Source organism: Mesocricetus auratus, unplaced genomic scaffold (assembly GCF_017639785.1).
Source record: "Mesocricetus auratus isolate SY011 unplaced genomic scaffold, BCM_Maur_2.0 Super-Scaffold_100004, whole genome shotgun sequence".
Lineage (NCBI taxonomy): Eukaryota > Metazoa > Chordata > Mammalia > Rodentia > Cricetidae > Mesocricetus > Mesocricetus auratus.
The window spans coordinates 82578410-82597197 of NW_024429189.1; the positions used below are offsets into that span (position 1 = coordinate 82578410).

At 40.3% G+C, this 18788-nt stretch overlaps 1 protein-coding gene across 13 annotated transcripts in view; it reads right to left on the bottom strand.

Annotated features, from left to right (window-relative positions):
• The window catches only part of Meis2 (Meis homeobox 2), a 200061-nt gene that overhangs the window by 47940 nt on the left and 133333 nt on the right, over positions 1 to 18788 (bottom strand). For all 13 annotated transcript variants that reach the window (XM_013121107.3, XM_013121111.3, XM_013121105.3 and 10 more), the window contains one exon: positions 11516 to 11592. In XM_013121107.3, coding sequence (XP_012976561.1) covers positions 11516 to 11592 — 77 coding nt within the window. The remainder of the gene's footprint in view (positions 1 to 11515; positions 11593 to 18788) is intronic.

Genomic DNA, 18788 nt, shown 5'->3' on the forward strand with positions numbered 1-18788 from the left:
TATGGATACTTACTAAGACCTCAACTCAAAGGCAGGAAACAAATTCAGAAATTGTTTCAGACCATCTACTTGTTTGCTCTCACAGTCAAATGCGAAGACTCTCACCCTCAATGTACCCTAGTGTCCCTCTGCAGCACTGTCCAAAAGAGGGAGTTTATCTTTGGATCCATTTAGTTTCTTGGTAAATTCCACTTTTAGGCTGTGGAGGGTTTTCTCTAGGAAGCTTAAGCAATGGAGGTACTCATTGTTTTATTCCCCCTTTGTTAGCAATTTTCTGGTGTTAGCCGGGAAAAATCATTTCATCTCCATAAAGTACCAGTTTCTCTAAGCATTTGCACATTTGTCCTCAGAAAAAAAATACAATTCATTATAATATATTGGAAAGTTTTCCACAATTACTTAGTAAAATTATGTCATTAAAATATTACTTAAAGTTAGTGAACTACTGCCTGGGTCTGGAAATATTTTTATTGTACAATGGAATGGAAACTGACTTAAGCATAACATATACAATTTTAGATTCATTTTATCATTAATCTGATGGTAAATCAGCAGACATTATTTATTTGGGATATGAACAGTCAAGATTTCCTCCTGAGACCAAATCATTGGCCATTCCTTAATTAACCTAGCAGAATATGAATTAAAACAGTAGGATATTAGATCCTACTGATAATCAAGAAGCATGATATTCTTATACCATAACTAAAGCTCTAATCCCAAGGGAGACAGTATCCTGAAACCGGCACCCTAGGTGAATGCTAAGAAGTATGTACTTGTCACTATGATGGGACCAAGGTATGTGCTTGACTTATCTGTACAACTGTGAAGCTGGGACATTTTTTTTTAGTCTGTGGGTTATGGCCCCATTTCCAGAAAAATCTATCCAAGTCTAATGTAACCCAGCAAATCTTTCAAATGAAATAGTCTTGAGGGAGGCAAGTTGTCATTTTCTGACATATTATTTAGGGCTCAGCTCAGGTTTCATTCTTTCTTCTTTCTTCACTTAAAGCCCCTGCTCATTCTCTGTAAGCGCCATTTTCTAATTAAGGAAAATGAAATTTGTAACATGGAAAAGGGAGACATGACCTCCCTAGCGAGCCGAGCTCGCTCCTCCCCTCACACTGTTAAAAAGTAGAATCCAGGGGTGGTTGTTTTTTTAATTGGTATCGCTTTGTCTTTAGTGCAAAACACATGGCAATAATTTAGTGAACTCCAGTGTTTCTCTTGTGGCAAATTGATAGCATAATTTTATTATGAGTGGAACAATGACTTCTGGGAACAGGAGAGATTCTCCCAGAACTACACATAACTCGGTTGACTAAATGTAATACTTGGAGAAGGTAATGAAAACAGAGCCCGAGCTCAGCAAGGACTAGGAGCTTCCAGCCCCTCGCTCCTGTCAAAGGGCTACTCAATCAATCACACCTGCAGCTTATTTAATGTCAGAAGCACTAAGCTGCCAAAGAGCACTGGGGCGATCCCCTCACAAATGGCACTCCAGTCACATGCTTTCTGGTCTCTGAACCTGATGGGGTCATATAATCCATGTATGGATTTTAATAAGTCACCTATTATGTTCCCTTCGGTGCTAATTATTTTACACATCATCTGTTTCCTGTTTACTAACGTTGCTTTTGCAAAATCATTATGAAAAAATGGTGAGGAAAGTTATTACTAACTTGGCCTGTTCCTTTATAGTGAGAATTTCTCGATTTTTCTTTCCCATTCCATGACTCTGGTCCATGCCATCAAACACAAACTTGTAAGCACAGAATGAATGACAACTGCTCGGCTTCACGGGAGACTTGCATGTGTGGCACTGAGTCACACTGAATCACACCACACCGATCCTCATGGCTAAGAAGGTATTTGGAATTTACCCCATCTCACCTGGCCTCAGGTAACACAGGAAATAAACCAGCTGGGGCCAAATTCCACTGAGATTTTTCCTACAGACTTTTAAGAAGAGAAAAACTGCTCATGAATCCCCATGCAGACTTCCAACTGTACTAGCATATAAAACACTAAGAATCAGATCCACAATTTAGAAAAAAATGATCAAACAGACCACGCTGCTAGCTTCTGTATGTTGTGGCATGCCCTTGGAGTTAGTGCTGTCCAGAAACTTCTAAATTTTAGAAATAATGTGTTGTTATTGAAAACTGGCACTTGTTTCAGAGTTAAGTGAAATGAAATCTGAAATGTAGTTTCAAAATAGTGATCATTTCACTTTGACATTATCAGCTGTGTCATACAGCATGAAGTATACAACCTGTGGCCAGAAAGACATCATCCTATCAATTTCGTAGAAGAGAATGCCCTTGGTCAAGTCAAGAAAGACCCAGTTTGTTCTCAAGAGCTGAGATAAAGTCATTAAGTGAAGACCCCTGGGGAGAATTTTTTCACCATGTGGACTTTGAGGTAGATTTGAATTCAAATCTAGAGAACTTATTGCCTCTTCCAAGAACTCTAAATTAAGTCTGTTGAAATTTTTGTTACTTATCTAAAGGCTTGAGGGAAGTTTGGAACTCTAGAAGTTCCATATTAAACAACCGGAAGCGTCAGCCTAATGGGACTTATCTAAAAGATACGCTGTATCTGGAAATGCTCTGTCTCCCAGTGTTTACCTAGCCAGGGAAAGAGAGAAAGAACCTTCCATGTTTCAACCTCAGTGCAGAATGTGTGTGAATCTAAGTGAGGGCTGAGAGTCAGCAGCTAATCTCTAGGGAATGACCAGTCAGCACTGATGGTTCCGATTCACCCACGAAAACAAAACCAAACCGGAAACAACACTGGGTGTTCTGATTAGAAGAAAAACAATGGACAGGAAAAGAATTCGAGGAAAGCAATATTGAAAAGAAAACCAAGGCTGCTTTTACTCCTCTCCCAAATCTCTAAGGACTTTTTTTTCCAGATACAAACTGAGTTTCCTTGTTTACACAATAGGAATAAATAGCTCTGCTTGTCCTAAGAGCAGTGGGGTAGTAGAAGTCTGGTGGGCACAAGGAAGTGCTACCTACCCCAGCTCAGTCTCATACTTGAAAAATCTAACACAATGAAAACAGCGGTAGTAACAACAAAACGAGTCCTCAAGATCATGAGGTTAATAGGACCTACATTTACTCATTAACAGAGCAGAATCTCAATTAAGTAAATTTTACAAGGCTGCTCTCCAGTGGGAGAATGCATGAATGGAGTGAAGTGCACCGTGCAGGCTGTCTAAAGACTATTCAGAGAGGGCTTCTCCGAAAACCAATTTTTGGGAGGAATTTTAAAAGTACTCAATACTGCAGGAAATTTTACTGGAAAAAGCCCCACAGTAGGGGGGAAACCAGCAACACTGAAAACTAGAACCTAGCTGGAGCGGCTACCAGACTCCTAAGAGAAAAAAACAAAACAAAAGAAAACAAGAAACCCGAGAGAGTCGCAGGACAACACAGTATTGATACATCCTTATCCGTATTGTATACTTTTAATAGCTTCTAATTTCAGGCTCTGTAGAAGCACTGCACACACAAGCTCTCTACCTTCTACCTTCTAGAAATAACTAAGAGTAACTTGAAAATCCCAATTCCTTGACTTTTCTTCCGAAAAAAAATGTTTTGTTTTGATTTTTAAATACAACTTTTACTTTAATCTTCTATAACTAGAGCTAGAAATACTTGCTAAAGCAGTTGCTGCAGGGTATATTTGTAATATTTCCAATGATGTCACTTCACTTTTTTTTTCCTCCATAAAAAGAAGTAAATGTTCAAGTCAATAGCATCCTAGGCTCAAACCCTGCAGCAGGCTGAGCTATAGGCTTTTCTTTCAACATTGCTAGAGAAACCATGTAGCTGATGCCAGTGGCCATGCATAAAGGGCCTATTTGAGCAAACCTTGTCTCTCTTCCAAATACTGGCGTAATGAAGTGCAGAGGTAGGTAGAGCCCTGTGCCTAATGCGGGAGCTGTCTGGAGCTCATTGTTTTTGTCAGTGAAAGAGAGGAGGCTAATTCTAAAAACCTAAAAAAAAAAAACCCAGATTTTAGGCCAATATTCCTTCTTTAAGGTAGAGACTTGAACAGCGGTAACTTTCAATATGAGGACTTTTCTCTTTCGAAGTTTTCTTATTTAAACATTTCTTTAAGGGACTTTTTTCTTTTTGGAATTGTTTCAGAAATTTTGTTGCGTTCTTTTTTTTGTTGTTTGGTGTTTCCTCTCCAGCACTGTACATTCCTCTAAACGAGCAACTTTTTGTCTCCTCTTATTGGCATTCTAAACCAGCAAAGAAATATGCATCCTGAGATAATGCCGCCAGCTTGCTATGAAAACCATATTTCATTCTTTCTTTATAAAGCAAAAAAGGAAAAGGAGAAGGCACGAGGGAGTGGGTGTAATTGAATGTAAAGGACTGCCTCGAACCTCTCCTTTGCATCCCCTCACTGGCGCTGCCTCCCTTTATTTCCCCTCTGCTCCTTTTGTTTACGGCTTGCAAAAGGCTCTTGCTGGGTCTGAGCTGCTTGCCCACATTTGAACTGAATCAAAATTTCTAGAAATGGTACTTTCATCAATACAGGATAGCAACTGTCCAGAATCGTTGACCTAACAGGACCTGACAAGGCCTGGCTGCCCCAGTCCATGAAGTACCCTCAAGTTTACATTTTTTGTGTGTGAGAATTTCATACCATGAAATGGGAAATGTGGTCTGGCCACCTTGCCTCTTGTTCAAAATTGGTAAGCCATACATACAACCCTAGCTTAACCCCTGTTAGATTTCCTGCAGAGCAGACAGAGCAAGCTGAAATTCACCTAAATTTCAGGGCAGTCCCTCTAGTTAAGCATTCATCACGTGTGCTTTTCTTTTCCTATCTTCTCAACTATTTCATTCCTTCCTTCTGAGAAACAATTGTGGGTCTCCAAGAAATAATAATAGGATCATTGGATGGAACGTTTACTGTCCTGTGGAAATGGGCAGAGATGGGAATTCCTATTGCTACCACAGCCTAGGGAGTATCTGTTAGGAAGAAGCCCTCTTGGGTTAGCAGAAGACAACACCGGACAATTGGAAACACTGGGTTCCCCTTGGCCTCTCCACCTCCCTTCCAGGGACCGGGTGCTTCTGACACAGAGAACCCAGAGAGAGAAAACTCTTACCTCCAGCTCTCCACACTGTAGTTTAAAGAGCATGCTTTTTTTTTTTTTTTGTATTCATTTCCTCGGCATTGGCAGTCTCAGCACATTAAATGCTGACAATGAATCTAGCACCTGGCAAATTTGACTTGAGATTCAAATGGATTTTTATTCTGAAACATAGATGTTACTTGGAAATAATCACTGCAGACGGCAGCTATGCATTTAACAAATGGCCATGGAGGAAACTGCTGAGCAGGGAGAGGATATTTAGTCCAGCAGGCTTTGCTCCATCTAGGTTTTTCTCAACCCCACCTCCCTGGTTTACCACTCAATCCTTTCTCTCTTGAGATAAAAGTGTCCAGCTGTCTCTGTTCCTCATTTACATTTCTTGCACCACTGGCCAATTATTCCATATGTTTACCGCAAAATTATTTCCCTCAATTCCCAGCTTACTCTTGACGTCCTAATATTACAACATATTTCCCGTTGTCGGCTCTCTTGGTGGTAGGATGACAACACACATACCCTGGAAAATGACTTTTCTTTGCTGTAAAGAGGTACGACCTTTTCACAACTTATTCTGCCTCCTACTAATTAGGCTTCAAATTGGACTGGGAAATTCACTGATGTGAGCCTGCAAGCGACTGTCCCTCCTAAAGTCCACCTAGACCATGACGACGGTTCTTCAAGTGGAAGCATCCAGGTGAATTTGGGATGATGGCCTTTACTCTTGAATTTGTCTGGGACAATGGGTTTCTAGGGACTGCTGTTACTGCTTTCCTCAGGCAACCACCTTGGTGCTGTCCACACTTTAATCAGGACTTTAGAGTCTTAACCATGTTGTCTTCAATTCTCAGAGTGTTCATAACCTACAACATACTTTCCACAGTGTCCTTTAAGTCAGCATTGTTCTGTTTCAGGTGAGAAAACTAAGTACTGATGTCTGGGAAGGCTCTGAGCCTGATTTAAGTGGAAAGGAAGGAGGACTACCAGGACAGTACACTGACACCCAAGACATTCTCAGAAGTCCTTTCAGTTCTAATGTAACAAACTCCTGTACCATCTAGAAAATTCCCAAGGGGGCCAAACTGAAGTTAAACTTCTGCTCTCTATGGGGGTATCAATCATTTAGAGATGTTACAGCTAGCATGATTGTGGGCTCCTGTAATAGGAAGATGGGCAAGCAGGACATGAATGATTATTAGTTATTGTGTGTGGCATTTATCTGTTATACAAAGGATCTCTGGACCACCTTCACATGAAAAGGTTCTTGGTTTAAGTTTCATCCATTTTTATTTGGGGGCCCGGAGTCTACTGGAAGAAGTAAATCTTACTTTACCTGCATTTAGTTAATAGCTCACCACTGTGAATTTTGTATGTTGTTTCTTAGTTGGTTATAATTACTGCAGTCACATGAATTTTTAAGAGTACAGTATATTTCTTCCTTTAAAAACTGAATCTGAAGCTGAACGTTGGTGGTGCACGCCTTTAATCCCAGCACTCAGGAGACAGAGGCAGGCGGATCTCTGTGAGTTCGAGGCCACCCTGGTCTACAGAGCGAGTTCCAGGACAGCCTCCAAAACAATACAGAGAAACCCTGTCTCGAAAACCCCCCCCCCAAAAAAAAAGAAGAGTCTGGAGCCAGACACAATAACGCATGCCTTTAATTCCAGAATTCTGGAGTCAGAGGCAGGTCTGTCTTTGTGAGTTTAAGGCCAGTCTGGTTGATAAAGCAAGTTCCAGATAAGCCAAGGGTACACAGTGAGGCCCTGTCTCAAAAGAAACATAATAATCTGGAAAGTAAATGTGGTTTTATGTGCCTATAATCCCAAAACTCAGGTGTATAGATGAAGACTGTGCATGGACAGCATAGAGAATTCTGGGCAAGCAAAAATCCATCTCAAAATAAAGAAGCAGTAATAACAAAATTCATCTATAGATGGGGACTTAATGTAAGTATAACTACAATATAATTCTGGTATTAAATTGTGTGGGAACAAGTATGCTGTGATTTACCTGAAAGAACTTTGCATTTCTTTTTTAAAATGTATGGATGTGTGCATGTGTGTGTGTGGGATGTATGCATGAGTGTTTTTGTGTATGTTAGCGCAATATGCATGTACTACAGCAGATGTGTGGAAGTTGGTCCTCAACGTCCACCTTGTTCGAGAGATAAGGTTTCTTTGTTGTCAGCTATGTAAGCTAAGCTAGTCCTGAGTCTCTGTGGATTCTCTCGTCTGTACCTCCCATTTCACTTTAAACAACAGGGCTCTCAGATGGGAACCAGTGCTGCCAGCCTTATGTGGGCTCTGGGGCTTCAGCTTGGGTCCTTTTGCTTGAGCTACTGAACCCCCATCTCCCTGGACCTCGCTGGGATTTTGTCCAAGTGAGACTACCATACTTCAATGATTATCGTTGTCAAAGATGCACAAACACAACCCAAAAAATGACTGAAGTGAGAAATTTCTCATTAGAAAAATATTCTTTTCTTTATCAGTGTAAGCAAGCCTCCTGAGGAAATGCCAGTGTCGATAACCCAGAATTTCTCTGTACCCTCTAAGCTTGGCAGTTACTTGTATGCTTTTACCTACTAAGCCTTCCTCATCTTCCCTCCCTGGCAAAAACCAAACCAAACCAAACCAAGCCAAAAACCACAAAATGATCATGCAAGAAACCACATAAGTCTAACTTTTTTAACAGAGAAGCTATGGCATAGGAAGTTGTCCAAATTTAAAAAGTTGTCCCCTAAATATGTAAATTTTCTTTTGGGAGATATCTCCATTCTATCTTGCAAGCTATTTGGTGAAAAATGTATTTATGCCATTGTGTGGAATAATTTTCTCTCTGTTTTTGTAATTATTTATTTTCAATTATTAAATGCATGTTTTACCATGCCTGGCCTTGCTTTTGACTTTTTGAGACAAGGCTTAACTCCGTAGTCTAAATTAGCCTGGAACTTACTACATAGCTCAGGCTAGTGTTGAAATCAGTGTATTTCTTCTGCCTTAGTCTCTCATGTCCTAGGGTTACAGGTGTGAGACACCATGCCTGATTGCCTCATCTATAATGTCTTCTTGAAAAAAAATCGTAACTGAGTAGTTTATTATTCATGTACTTCTGAGAGATAATTGTAGGGAAATGACATCAGTGTCATAAACACTTTGGTTTGGTCATGTCATCATGTTTTATACACTCCCTACTATAAATACATCAAAAAGTTCTCTGGGGTCATTTCTAACACAAAGATCCAACACATCTTTAATTCTCTCAATTATCTCCTAAACTTCCATTTTGCTTATTTGTTCTTAGTTCCTAATTACTGATGGGTCTTAACTGGCCTGTTTTTACTACTTATTGTTCTCATTAGGTGCATGTGGCCATGTTCTGTGGATGTTCCTTTACAGTACTTCTTCAACACCTTAGCCTTTCTGCTTTAAAAGTGGGGAGTCTGACTGATCTGGAGTTTCCCCAGATCACTCTAACTCACTGGGCATAGTGGCATGCAAGGTTGGACACCTGGTCACAGCTGGTTGATGGGGCATTGTTTAAAGTTCAGAAACTATCTGTTTTTTTCCTTTGTTTATTTATTTATTTATTTGAATTGGAAACAGGCTTGCTTCACATGTCAATCCCAGCTCCCTCTCCCAATTACATGTTTTTAAATATGTTTTTTTACTTTAACTTTTATTTACCTGTATGTATGTCTCTATGTGTACCCTTGCGTGTGTGTGTGTGTGTGTGTGTGTTGGGACATACCCACAGAGGTTGGAAGAGAGAGTCAGATCCCTGGAGCTGGGGATATGTGGTTGTGAGCCATCTAACTTGGGTGCTGAGAATCAAACTTGGGTCTTCTGGAAGGGCAGCAAGTGCCCTTAATCACTAAGATAGCTCTCCCCCAGGAACTACTTTTGGTCCTTTTTTCCTGAGAGTGCCAGCTCTCAGGACTTGGGAAACCCATTTATAGTCCACTATTCTCATCACTGTCGCACACTCGAGGCTCCTGAACGAGGCTAGATAGCACTCTTTCAAAGGTGACTTTGTCAAGGCACTGGACAAGAACAAAATGTTGCAAGGCGGGGATTGTTCCTTTTCAGATTTCTTTCTGAAATCCCTAGGTAGGCAGCCCCTGTCTTAAACTCTTGGCAGTGCTTCAGGGTACTTGTGGAGCTGTCCTCAGGAGTCAACCTTATTATCAAAGTTATACTAGCTATTAGTTAAGAATTGGACCTGAGGGCAGGATTACAGAATTTTTCAGAAGGAAGTGTGAAAATTAAAAAGATGGAATTATTTTGTAGAGACGGAGGTGTCAACATGTAACCCATATTAAGGCAAGTGTGCCGCATGACAGACTGTCATTCCTCACCCTCGGCAAATGTGGCCCAAATAACAGAGAAACAAGAAACCCCAAATATCACACCAACTGAACTCCTGCACATGCCTTGGGGCTCCGTGCAATTCAGAAAGGAAGGGTCCTTTCTTCCAGGCTCCAGCCAGGTGTCTGAGGGAGGCTGGTCTTTAGATTGAGGACTGAAACGTCTTTTCTCTTCAAGGGCAATGACTACATCAAAAAATGCCGGGAACGGATGATATGTGACAGTGTTTTCAAAGAAAGGTCAAATGTCATTGCCAAATATCAGCATAGAAGCATTCCATTTCTCTCAAATATTCCCATCGCAACTTGGCTGAATGTGCTTAATTTACACAATTTTCTAAAAAGATGTTAATTGTACCAGGCACCATTGGATTTGTAGTAGCTTACACCGGAAATCGGTAAGTATAAAACAATAAATGGGGCCGAGTCTCCTAAACTTAACCCAGAATGTATTTATTTTATTGTTTCAGACCACTGATTGCTCAAACTGGGGACACGAATGAGAAGGTATATGTTTACACATATTATATATTTGCATCCAGAGGCCCCTATCATGGCAGTCCAGGCACATCTTACCCTGGAGATTATAACCTTTATTCCAAGATTTCACTCTAAAGGGTATCTTTAAACGTACATAGCTCCAATCTTTAGGAGGAAATTAAAGAGAATTCCAGTCTGTATTGTCTATCCTTTCTTTCTGTCTCTCTTTTCAGGTTAGCAGTTTATTTCTGCATTAATCACCCTGACAGAAGCAAGGCAACTCAATTTTCTGCTTCTGTAGGTAGGCACATCACTTTCTGTACAGCACTAGGCATGAAAAGGGCTGCAGCTAAGCTTTGGTTACTGGTGTAATTGAAATGCTATCCACACTATAGGGTGCATTAAAGTCAGATAACGACAGTTCCTGTGGCCAATTTAAGTAGCTTGACTTCCCTGGGAAAAAAAAATTGCCTGACAGATAAGGCAGACAAACTGGCTAATTCTCCAAGCATGTCTCTCATTGTGATCCTAGAAAAATGAGAAAAAAATGAATCACAGAACCACAAAATCAATTGACCCTCGGGTAGCTCATCAGGCAGCGAGCCTGATAAACCTAAAAGCTTTGTTAATGTCTGCCTGCCTGTGTCCCACAGATAGAGCACTTTGTAAATGAACCTGCTTTGATAAATATATTAAGGAAAGCTGTGAATAAAGCCAGAGACTTCTCATTTGTAAATACAACCTCTGCTACATGGAATTAGAATGATAAAGTGGAGTTCCATGTAATTAAGTTTGTATAAGGCCTGAAATCCGTGCAAATACTTCCCCTGAATTTTGAAAGAGAACTGTCAGTTCAATTAATCTGAACATCACCCCAAGAATGTACAGAACAAAATTAAGCCGCTGATAAAACCTGGGCCAGTATTTTGATAAGTAATTCCTATATCATTTCTTGGCCACTGTGATCATTTTATTTAATCCCCTACCCCTCCTTTTTCCTCAGTTACCCTCTAAGCCATGTACAAAGAGTAGATGGCCCATATACCACCATGCAAGTAATCTAAATCACAAGGGAAAAACCTTCTCTTCCATTTTCAAAAAATTAGGGTAAATAAATACCCATGGGAAGATACCAAAAAGCAAAAAACAAAACCCAAAACCCTGTGTCTACATTGTTCCTCAGAGTCCAGACAAAAGAAACCTGTGTGTGAGCCTTGTGCAAAAACACACAGACAACCATATCTAACAGGAACGAGCCAGACAGAATTTGTGATTCAGCTGGAGAATTTTAAAGCCTCGGAGATGAGAAAAGTGAGAGGAGGGGAGAAGAAAAAGAAAGAAAGAAAGAAAGAAAGCAAGAGCTAGAAAGAAGAAATCCCCCAAACCCCACTTGCCTAGACAACCCTAGGCATAAATTTCACATCTCAGGGAAGAAATGCAGACATTACCCATTTTTCCTTTGTTTCAGGAACAAAATCAAGAAAAAAGAAAACAATTGCCTAGAAACCCCACTCTAGTCAAGGGAGGAAGATCTTGGGGTCACTCACCAGTTGTTTACTTGGAGAATTGTCAGTCCTGTGTCTTGCGCTAACTGTTTCTTCTGCTCTTCAGAAGGGTACGGATGCTGATGAAAACACAAATGTTTTAAAAGATGCATCAGAAGTTGGCAAAGAGGCACATACTTCTAAGCATGAAACCGTTCTTAATTCTATGGCTTGATTCTCCACCTCACATGGAAAAATATATTTAACTTGCTGACAAGTATGGACTGGAGCCAGTGGGGGCAATCCCAACTTCCTGTCATACTTTGTAGGACCAGCAATAAAAGTATCTAGGTCACTCTGTGTCTTTGATCTATCATGGGTGGAAAGTATCTTTGAATGGCATTAGAATTTTGGGTGTGCCTATTCCTATCTGTTGTATATAGGGGATTGGTATACCCATTTCCTATGCTCACTAGTGGGTTATGTGGAATTCATATGCTACCATTGAGAGACTGGTCTATATAACTATTATTTCTTAGTTAGTATGAAGCTAACTACATTTGGACCATGGGCCAATATGTAATCACAGCTATTTGGGAAGCCAAGGCAAATGATTAGATGCAGAGTCCTTTGTGGGGATGGGTTTGAGATTCCCTAATTTTTACTGGTTAGTTCTCTGGGCTATCAAGGTCACATACAATGACTGGCCTAGGTTACCTGTCCCTTACCCTAGGCATAAATTTCACACCTCATGGGAGGAATCAGTTATATGCCATGCTTCCTGTGGAATTTTCCCATGTTAACATCAAGTGGAGAACAAAGCCATAGGCTTCAGTTTTTAATTCTTTCCTTCCTTCCCAGTTTACTCTCACTGATAATGACCAGCCCTCCCATTATCCTCCTCTCTCTTTTACTATCTCACCTCAAAACCCAAGATTGTTATTTTAAAATCATACATTTCCTTCAAGAAGTTCTGTGCTGGAGGGCACATAATTATGAAACACATCTGTTACATAAGGTCCTGCTCAAAATTCCCTGGTTTTCTTAAACACAAAGGTAAACATTTATCCCCATGTCAAAGTTGTTCGTAGCCTAGAAAGCCTTGAGTTGAAATCTCGCCAGCATCATTGAAAGGGCTGGAGAGGTGGCTCAGTGCTGAGGAGGCCCCTTCTTTTGCAGAGGACCCAAGTTCAGTTCCCAGAACCCATGTTGGGTAGCTCCCAGCTGCCTGTGACTCCAGCTCCAGGGTATCTGGGGCCTCTGGGCTGCAATGGCCCCTTCACTCACAGACACACTGCGTTTTCTTCAATATACACAACTACGAGTAGTACAAACAAGTCTTTAAAGTATTCTAATTATCCCAGCATTTGAGGGAGAGTGTGTTTTTCAATCAACTAAGAATTGACTTCTCAGGTATTTCATCTTCTATAATAGCATACGTTCTCCAAAATGTGCATGATTGTTGACTCAGGAACGCACTTGCCATCAGGTTCAACAGAATCCCCTGTATAGCAAAAGGGTTAACTAGATCTGTATTACTATAGAATCCAGGCTTTTAATATTCTGCAAATGTTAACAAAGAAAGATGATAATGTTGAGTTAATATGGGTTAAGCATAAAATGAAAATAAATTTTTCTGATTGCGAGGTGTTGACATTTTTTTGGCTAGGGCCTGCAGCCTGTTCCTTGACGCTGTGTAATTGCAGAAGGCTTTGCCCCTCCTTCCTCCTCCTGCTAGAGCCTCCCCACATTAGTAATGACCCCTTCACTGCTTCAAAAACCACTAATGGTCTTCAGCACAGGCAAGAAAAATGAACAGGGTAAATTGGAATCCACAGTCAGTAATTTGCATCCTATGAGGCTGCTTCGGCCACATGCTCATTCCTGGCCATCAATCGCTGCTGTCAGGTACTGCACTCTGCCTCTGTGACAAATACTCCTCCTAACACCCCGCTTCGTCCAAACAATGTAATTGTCCTCTATTCTCCTTTTGGTAATGGAGAAAATGAATGACTCACAAACAAGGGTTGTGCATCACAGATGTGGAGGTGCCTTCAAACTGGAGGAGGCCTAGAGTCCAAATTTTAATTGACTGAAAACACTGGTTGGGGAAAATTGACAGTTTTTTTTTTTAAAAATCCTTCTTGTCAAGGTATTTCCTGGCCAAATTCGAGGCAGTGGTCCCCTTTTGATTTTCTGACACTCAGCTGTTTGAAAGCCTAGGTTTATAGGTTGTCAGCCCAGGGGGAAAAATTGTGCAAACACCAAGAATCAAGATGAAAATAAAGAGGTATTCCCCTAAATGTATAGAAAGGGGCTGGAAATATAATGTGCCTCAATGTGCTCTCTCTCTCTCTCTCTCTCTCTCTCTCTCTCTCTCTCTCTCTCTCTCCCTCCCTCCCTCCCTCCCTCCCCCTCCTACCCTTGCCATGTGCTGAGTGTGTTGGATTTTGCATTCGCCCAAAAAAGTTCTGACAAGTGTGAGGTGTGTGTGTGTGTGTGTGTGTGTGTGTATTAAAGGGGGGGTTAGATGAAAAAAGGTAGTTTAGGAGAAGGGCAGGAAGTGGATGTTCCTAGATTACTACAGAGCCAAATCCTTCAAGTTTGATTGCAAATTCTGATTGAATAACAAGAATGCTCTCTAATGTTTTATTAGAAATGTAGTCAAATGACTGCAGAATTTTATAAACAGTACATTTTATCTTGGGAATCCCTTGCTATACTTTCTCTATTTCATAAGCCATTTCAAATCCCATCCAGAATCATTAAAAACATTGGTACCTTACCAAAATTCACCTTGCGCAGATGGCTTTTTTTTAATTAATAGGGAAGACTAGAATAAGTTTTAAGTTCTTTGAATGCCATACTGTGGGTTTTGAGCACTCCAGATCCATGCCCCTTTTATACATGGGGTGGCTGCTGATCTGTAAGTGCCCTGGCAGTCGGCCACTGGATTTCTAAAATTAAAAGAGCGATTGAGAACAATCAGCCTTCAGAAGGATTGGGACGTGACAATGTGTTTTGGATTAATTTACAAGTATATGTTCAGATTTAAGGGCAAACCACGGAACTAAAGGACTTCTCCTGAGTGATCTATCGTGTGCATGCTTTATTGGGACAGACATCATGTTGAAATAATAAACAGGGGAAGCCTTCGCTCCTTCTTTGATGTATATTACTAAATGTCTGACTGGCTCAAGTTTAAAATAAACTTCAGTATGTTTGCACTTGGAAACTGGAAGTGGACCACAAGCAATAATTTGTAGTCAATCTCCATGTTCTTGGCCTAAAGCTATAGTTTTGACTGTTCACTGTTGGGGGCCAACTCACTTGGGTCCAGTGGCTCAAAGTTGGCTCAGTTTCCTTCTGTTGTCATACACTAGCAATGATGATGAGTTCTTTCATCAATAAAGCACTGAAGGTTAAGGATTTTCACATCTCAAAATAATCTCAAGGCCACCAGTGAATATAAGCACATCTTTAAAGGTCTTCTTACTTGGAATATCAACTAACAAAGGTTGGGAAAGTGTAAAGGGCATGCATAGCTCATGATTCAATAAGGATAGAAAATGTTTTTAAATTGTGTCTCATGTACAAATCAACTTGAAAGCAAGATGTCTTTATTCAAGTCACAACAGGCCTCCTTCTTAGGGAAGACCAAGTACATGATACTTTGTAGATCAAGTGCATGGAATCAGAGGAGCTACATTCTTACATTATATCCCTGGGACATGGATGAAAAAGCATGTATCTGAACAAGCATAATAACACAAGTTTTGAAGGTTAATTCTAATTCTTTTCTCCTTTTCTCCCCAGAATAAATTTTAATATAAGACAAACTGATGGAACGAAATCACAGCATTTGTTCTTCCTTGACTTAAAAAAAGAATCACTAATTTTGGAGGTCACAGGGCTGACGATACATTCTTAGCATCTTGCTAGCTTGCTGATGATAACATCTCTAATGAATGGCTATGACAACAGTTGCATAACCTATTTTTGTAGAAATTTGAAGATCCCTTTTGCCAAATACTAACTCTTTAGTGGAGCTCACAGATACCTGATAGGTAACTAAATGGAACAAAAGGATTGGAATCTCTGTTTTTATGTCATGTCTCTCATCTTTGCTGCTTCACCATTTGGATAATACTCCACTGAGATTTGGATATAGACATGCTGATCATTTGAGAACTGTTTAATGTAGGACTAACTTCGCCTATTGCTCATTGGAACTAGCAAGCATTTCTTCTACCCTACCTGGGGCTTTCTTTGCATACAAGCACCAGCAGTTCACGGCCTTATCATAAGTCCTGGACTAAACCACAAGACTAGGACACTTAACCAAAATGATGACACCAGAATAACACAGCAGTTCCTAAGTGAGGCTGACTGCCCTTTAGTGCCCCAAGTACAAGGCCAGCATGTTTATACACAGGAAGAACATCTTCGAAACTGTGCCCATGACTAATTGACAATTATAGAAGTTCAGCCCACCCCAGAAAATCAATAAAGCCTACTGCTCCTTTTGCTAAGCAGCAGCTAGAGCAGCTCTCCTTCCTTCCTTCCTTCCTTCCTTCCTTCCTTCCTTCCTTCCTTCCTTCCTTCCCTCCCTCCCTCCCTCCTCCTCCCTCCCTCCCTTCCTTCCTTCCTTCCTTCCTTCCTTCCTTCCTTCCTTCCTTCCTTCCCTCCCTCCCTCCTTTCCTTCCTTCCTCCTTCCTTTTCCCTCTCTCATTCCACTCTTTCTCCCTCCCTTCTCTCATTTTGGCTTTCTTGAGACAGTCTAAACTCTGCAGTCTAGCTCAGGTGGCCAGGCTAAAGAGAAATCATTTTTGTAGCTTATGCTGGCCTGGAATCCATGGCAATCCTCTTGCCTACTGAGCACTGAGATTATGGGCATGCGCCACTCTGCCTAGTTCCAGTCACCTGTTTGATTATTGTTGGCTTCCTTTCTGCTTACAAGCTGAAGTCCCAATAATAGAACCCAACCTCTCTTCTTCATGATATATGACTTTGTATTGTTTCTACTGTTTCCACACCATTAGATGTTGCCTTCTGGTATCATTCTTACAATTAATGGAAGACTTCCATTCTAGCATTCACATTTTTCCATTAAAGTGTATTTCAACCTTTCCTTTGGTAACAGTGCCTTGATTTCTACCTTGGAAATGTGCTAAACTACGATAAAGTGACTCAGGCTTAGCCAATCAGCATGGTTAACTACGCTGTCTGCATGGAAAATATCCAAATTAGATTTGGGAATTCTATCAAATGGCTCTTCATTCACTACAGTTCCTACATAGTAGGATGAGTGCTTAGTATAGGAATGAACTTTGCTGCCAGCAAATGAGAAGAAGGAACCTAACTGAAGAATGAATGCTCTTGTAGACAACAGATTTCTGGTATCCTTTCCACACCTGGATGTAAATTTAGCTAAAACGGGCCTGCATCCACTTTTAGTTCCTTAGATCAACGAGTTGGTCGTAACTAACATACACAGTCCAATTCAGGTTATTTCTCAGTCTGTTCCCTTTCCCTCCACTGGCTAAGAGTGGGCACTTATTTTATTTTGCATTTGTTTTGGGGCATATGATAAAGAGGCAGAGGTAAAAGAAGAAAGAAAAGAGTCGAGAGAGGAACAAGTTCACAACTCTGCTTTGTCAAGCACAGCACAAAATCAACCAACAGACTGCTCAGAATTTTAAGCCATTTGTCCAAGCTGTGATTCCAGCTGATTAAAACATCACAAAATCAGGAAGATAGAACTCTGGATGTGCAACAAATATGGAACTGTGAAGATTCTCTATCTAAATTGGGAAAGCAAAAGGTAGAATACAGTTGTGATGTTGTTTCCATAAAATGACCACAGAAAGCATCAGCCGGTTTCTTGTGTAAAGTGGGAACACTTAAGGGATATGAATATAAATTTGCTAGCCAAAATACCTGAGAAATACTTAATTGCAAAGACCTTATAGTAACCAGAGGATGTGATAGTACTAAACAACAGAGCTTATTGCAATCATCAGACTAATTCAGGATTATTTGACTTGAGTTCCAAAGGGAAAGTGTATTTTACATTTATGTGATTCTCATATATCCATCGATTTCCCAGTTTTGGCACCCCCAACTTTCCAAATAAACAGTGGGGGGATCGAAAGCTGGAAGTAATCATCCCCTCCAAACTCCTCTCCCTCTTCTCTGTGTTTCCTCTACTCATCTTTATGTAAATATGTGCACTTGGGTAACATCCCTCACTAATTTGAAAAATCATTTGAGAAGCAAGTTCATGTCTTATTTAACCTTGAACTTTTGTAGCTCTTTGCACAGGGCTTTCTGTAGAGTAAGTCCTAGATACATACTTGTGAGCCAATGCATTCCTTCTGAACTTGACAGTTTTTTTGATAGAAAGGACTGCCTTTGCTGTATTTATTCATATACAATGAATAAATCCCCAGAAAATATGGAAAGGTTCAGATAGTCATCTAACTGTTTTAACAACACAGTATTTGGATATTTGAAAACATCTGTGTTTTCCCATCTTCATCCAGATGTTTGGTGTCATGGAAACACAAACTTCAAATTCAAATGAGTAGTTTCTAAAATTTTTTATGCCAGATATATATTTGAGAGAAAGAAAATGTGGCTATTTACGGAAGACTCATTTTCACTTAAGTTTGTATGAAAGTAAATAGATTAAATGATAGCAACTATACCCTCTAAAAAAAGAGAAAGGGTTTAAGAGATTTTAACAATAGTTAGATCCTAAAACACTAACATTTGGTTGACTTGGAAAGGCCAAAGAACAAAGAACTAAATGTGTTGGCCTACGTCTATAATTCTAGCAGGATAGAAGGAGGCAAGGAGGCAGAGGGTTTCAAGTTTAAGGCCAGCCTAGGTTACATAGCAATACCCTGTCTAAACAACAAGAACAACACACACACACACACACACACACACACACACACACACACCCCACAAAAGAATAAAGTATGGAGGGTGCTGGGGATGAATCTCACCAGTAGAGCATTTGTCTAACAAGCATGAGGCATCCAAAAGGAAAAAAGAAAAGAAGGGGAAAAAGATGAAAAGAGCAGAGAGTACTTGGGCTTAGACTTGTAATTCAAGGTACTCAGGAGGCCAAGGCAGGAGGATTGCAAGTTTAAGTCTACCTAGGATAAACCAGTGCTGGAGATGTATTTCTGTGGCCAGAGTATTTGCTTAGCATAAAAGCAAAACCTGAAAAAGTACCATGTAAACTACTAAAGTTAAGACTAAAGGAATAAAGTATTTAGGATCACAGAGAAAGACCTCTGCTTTTCCAAGGAGGTCTGTTACACAA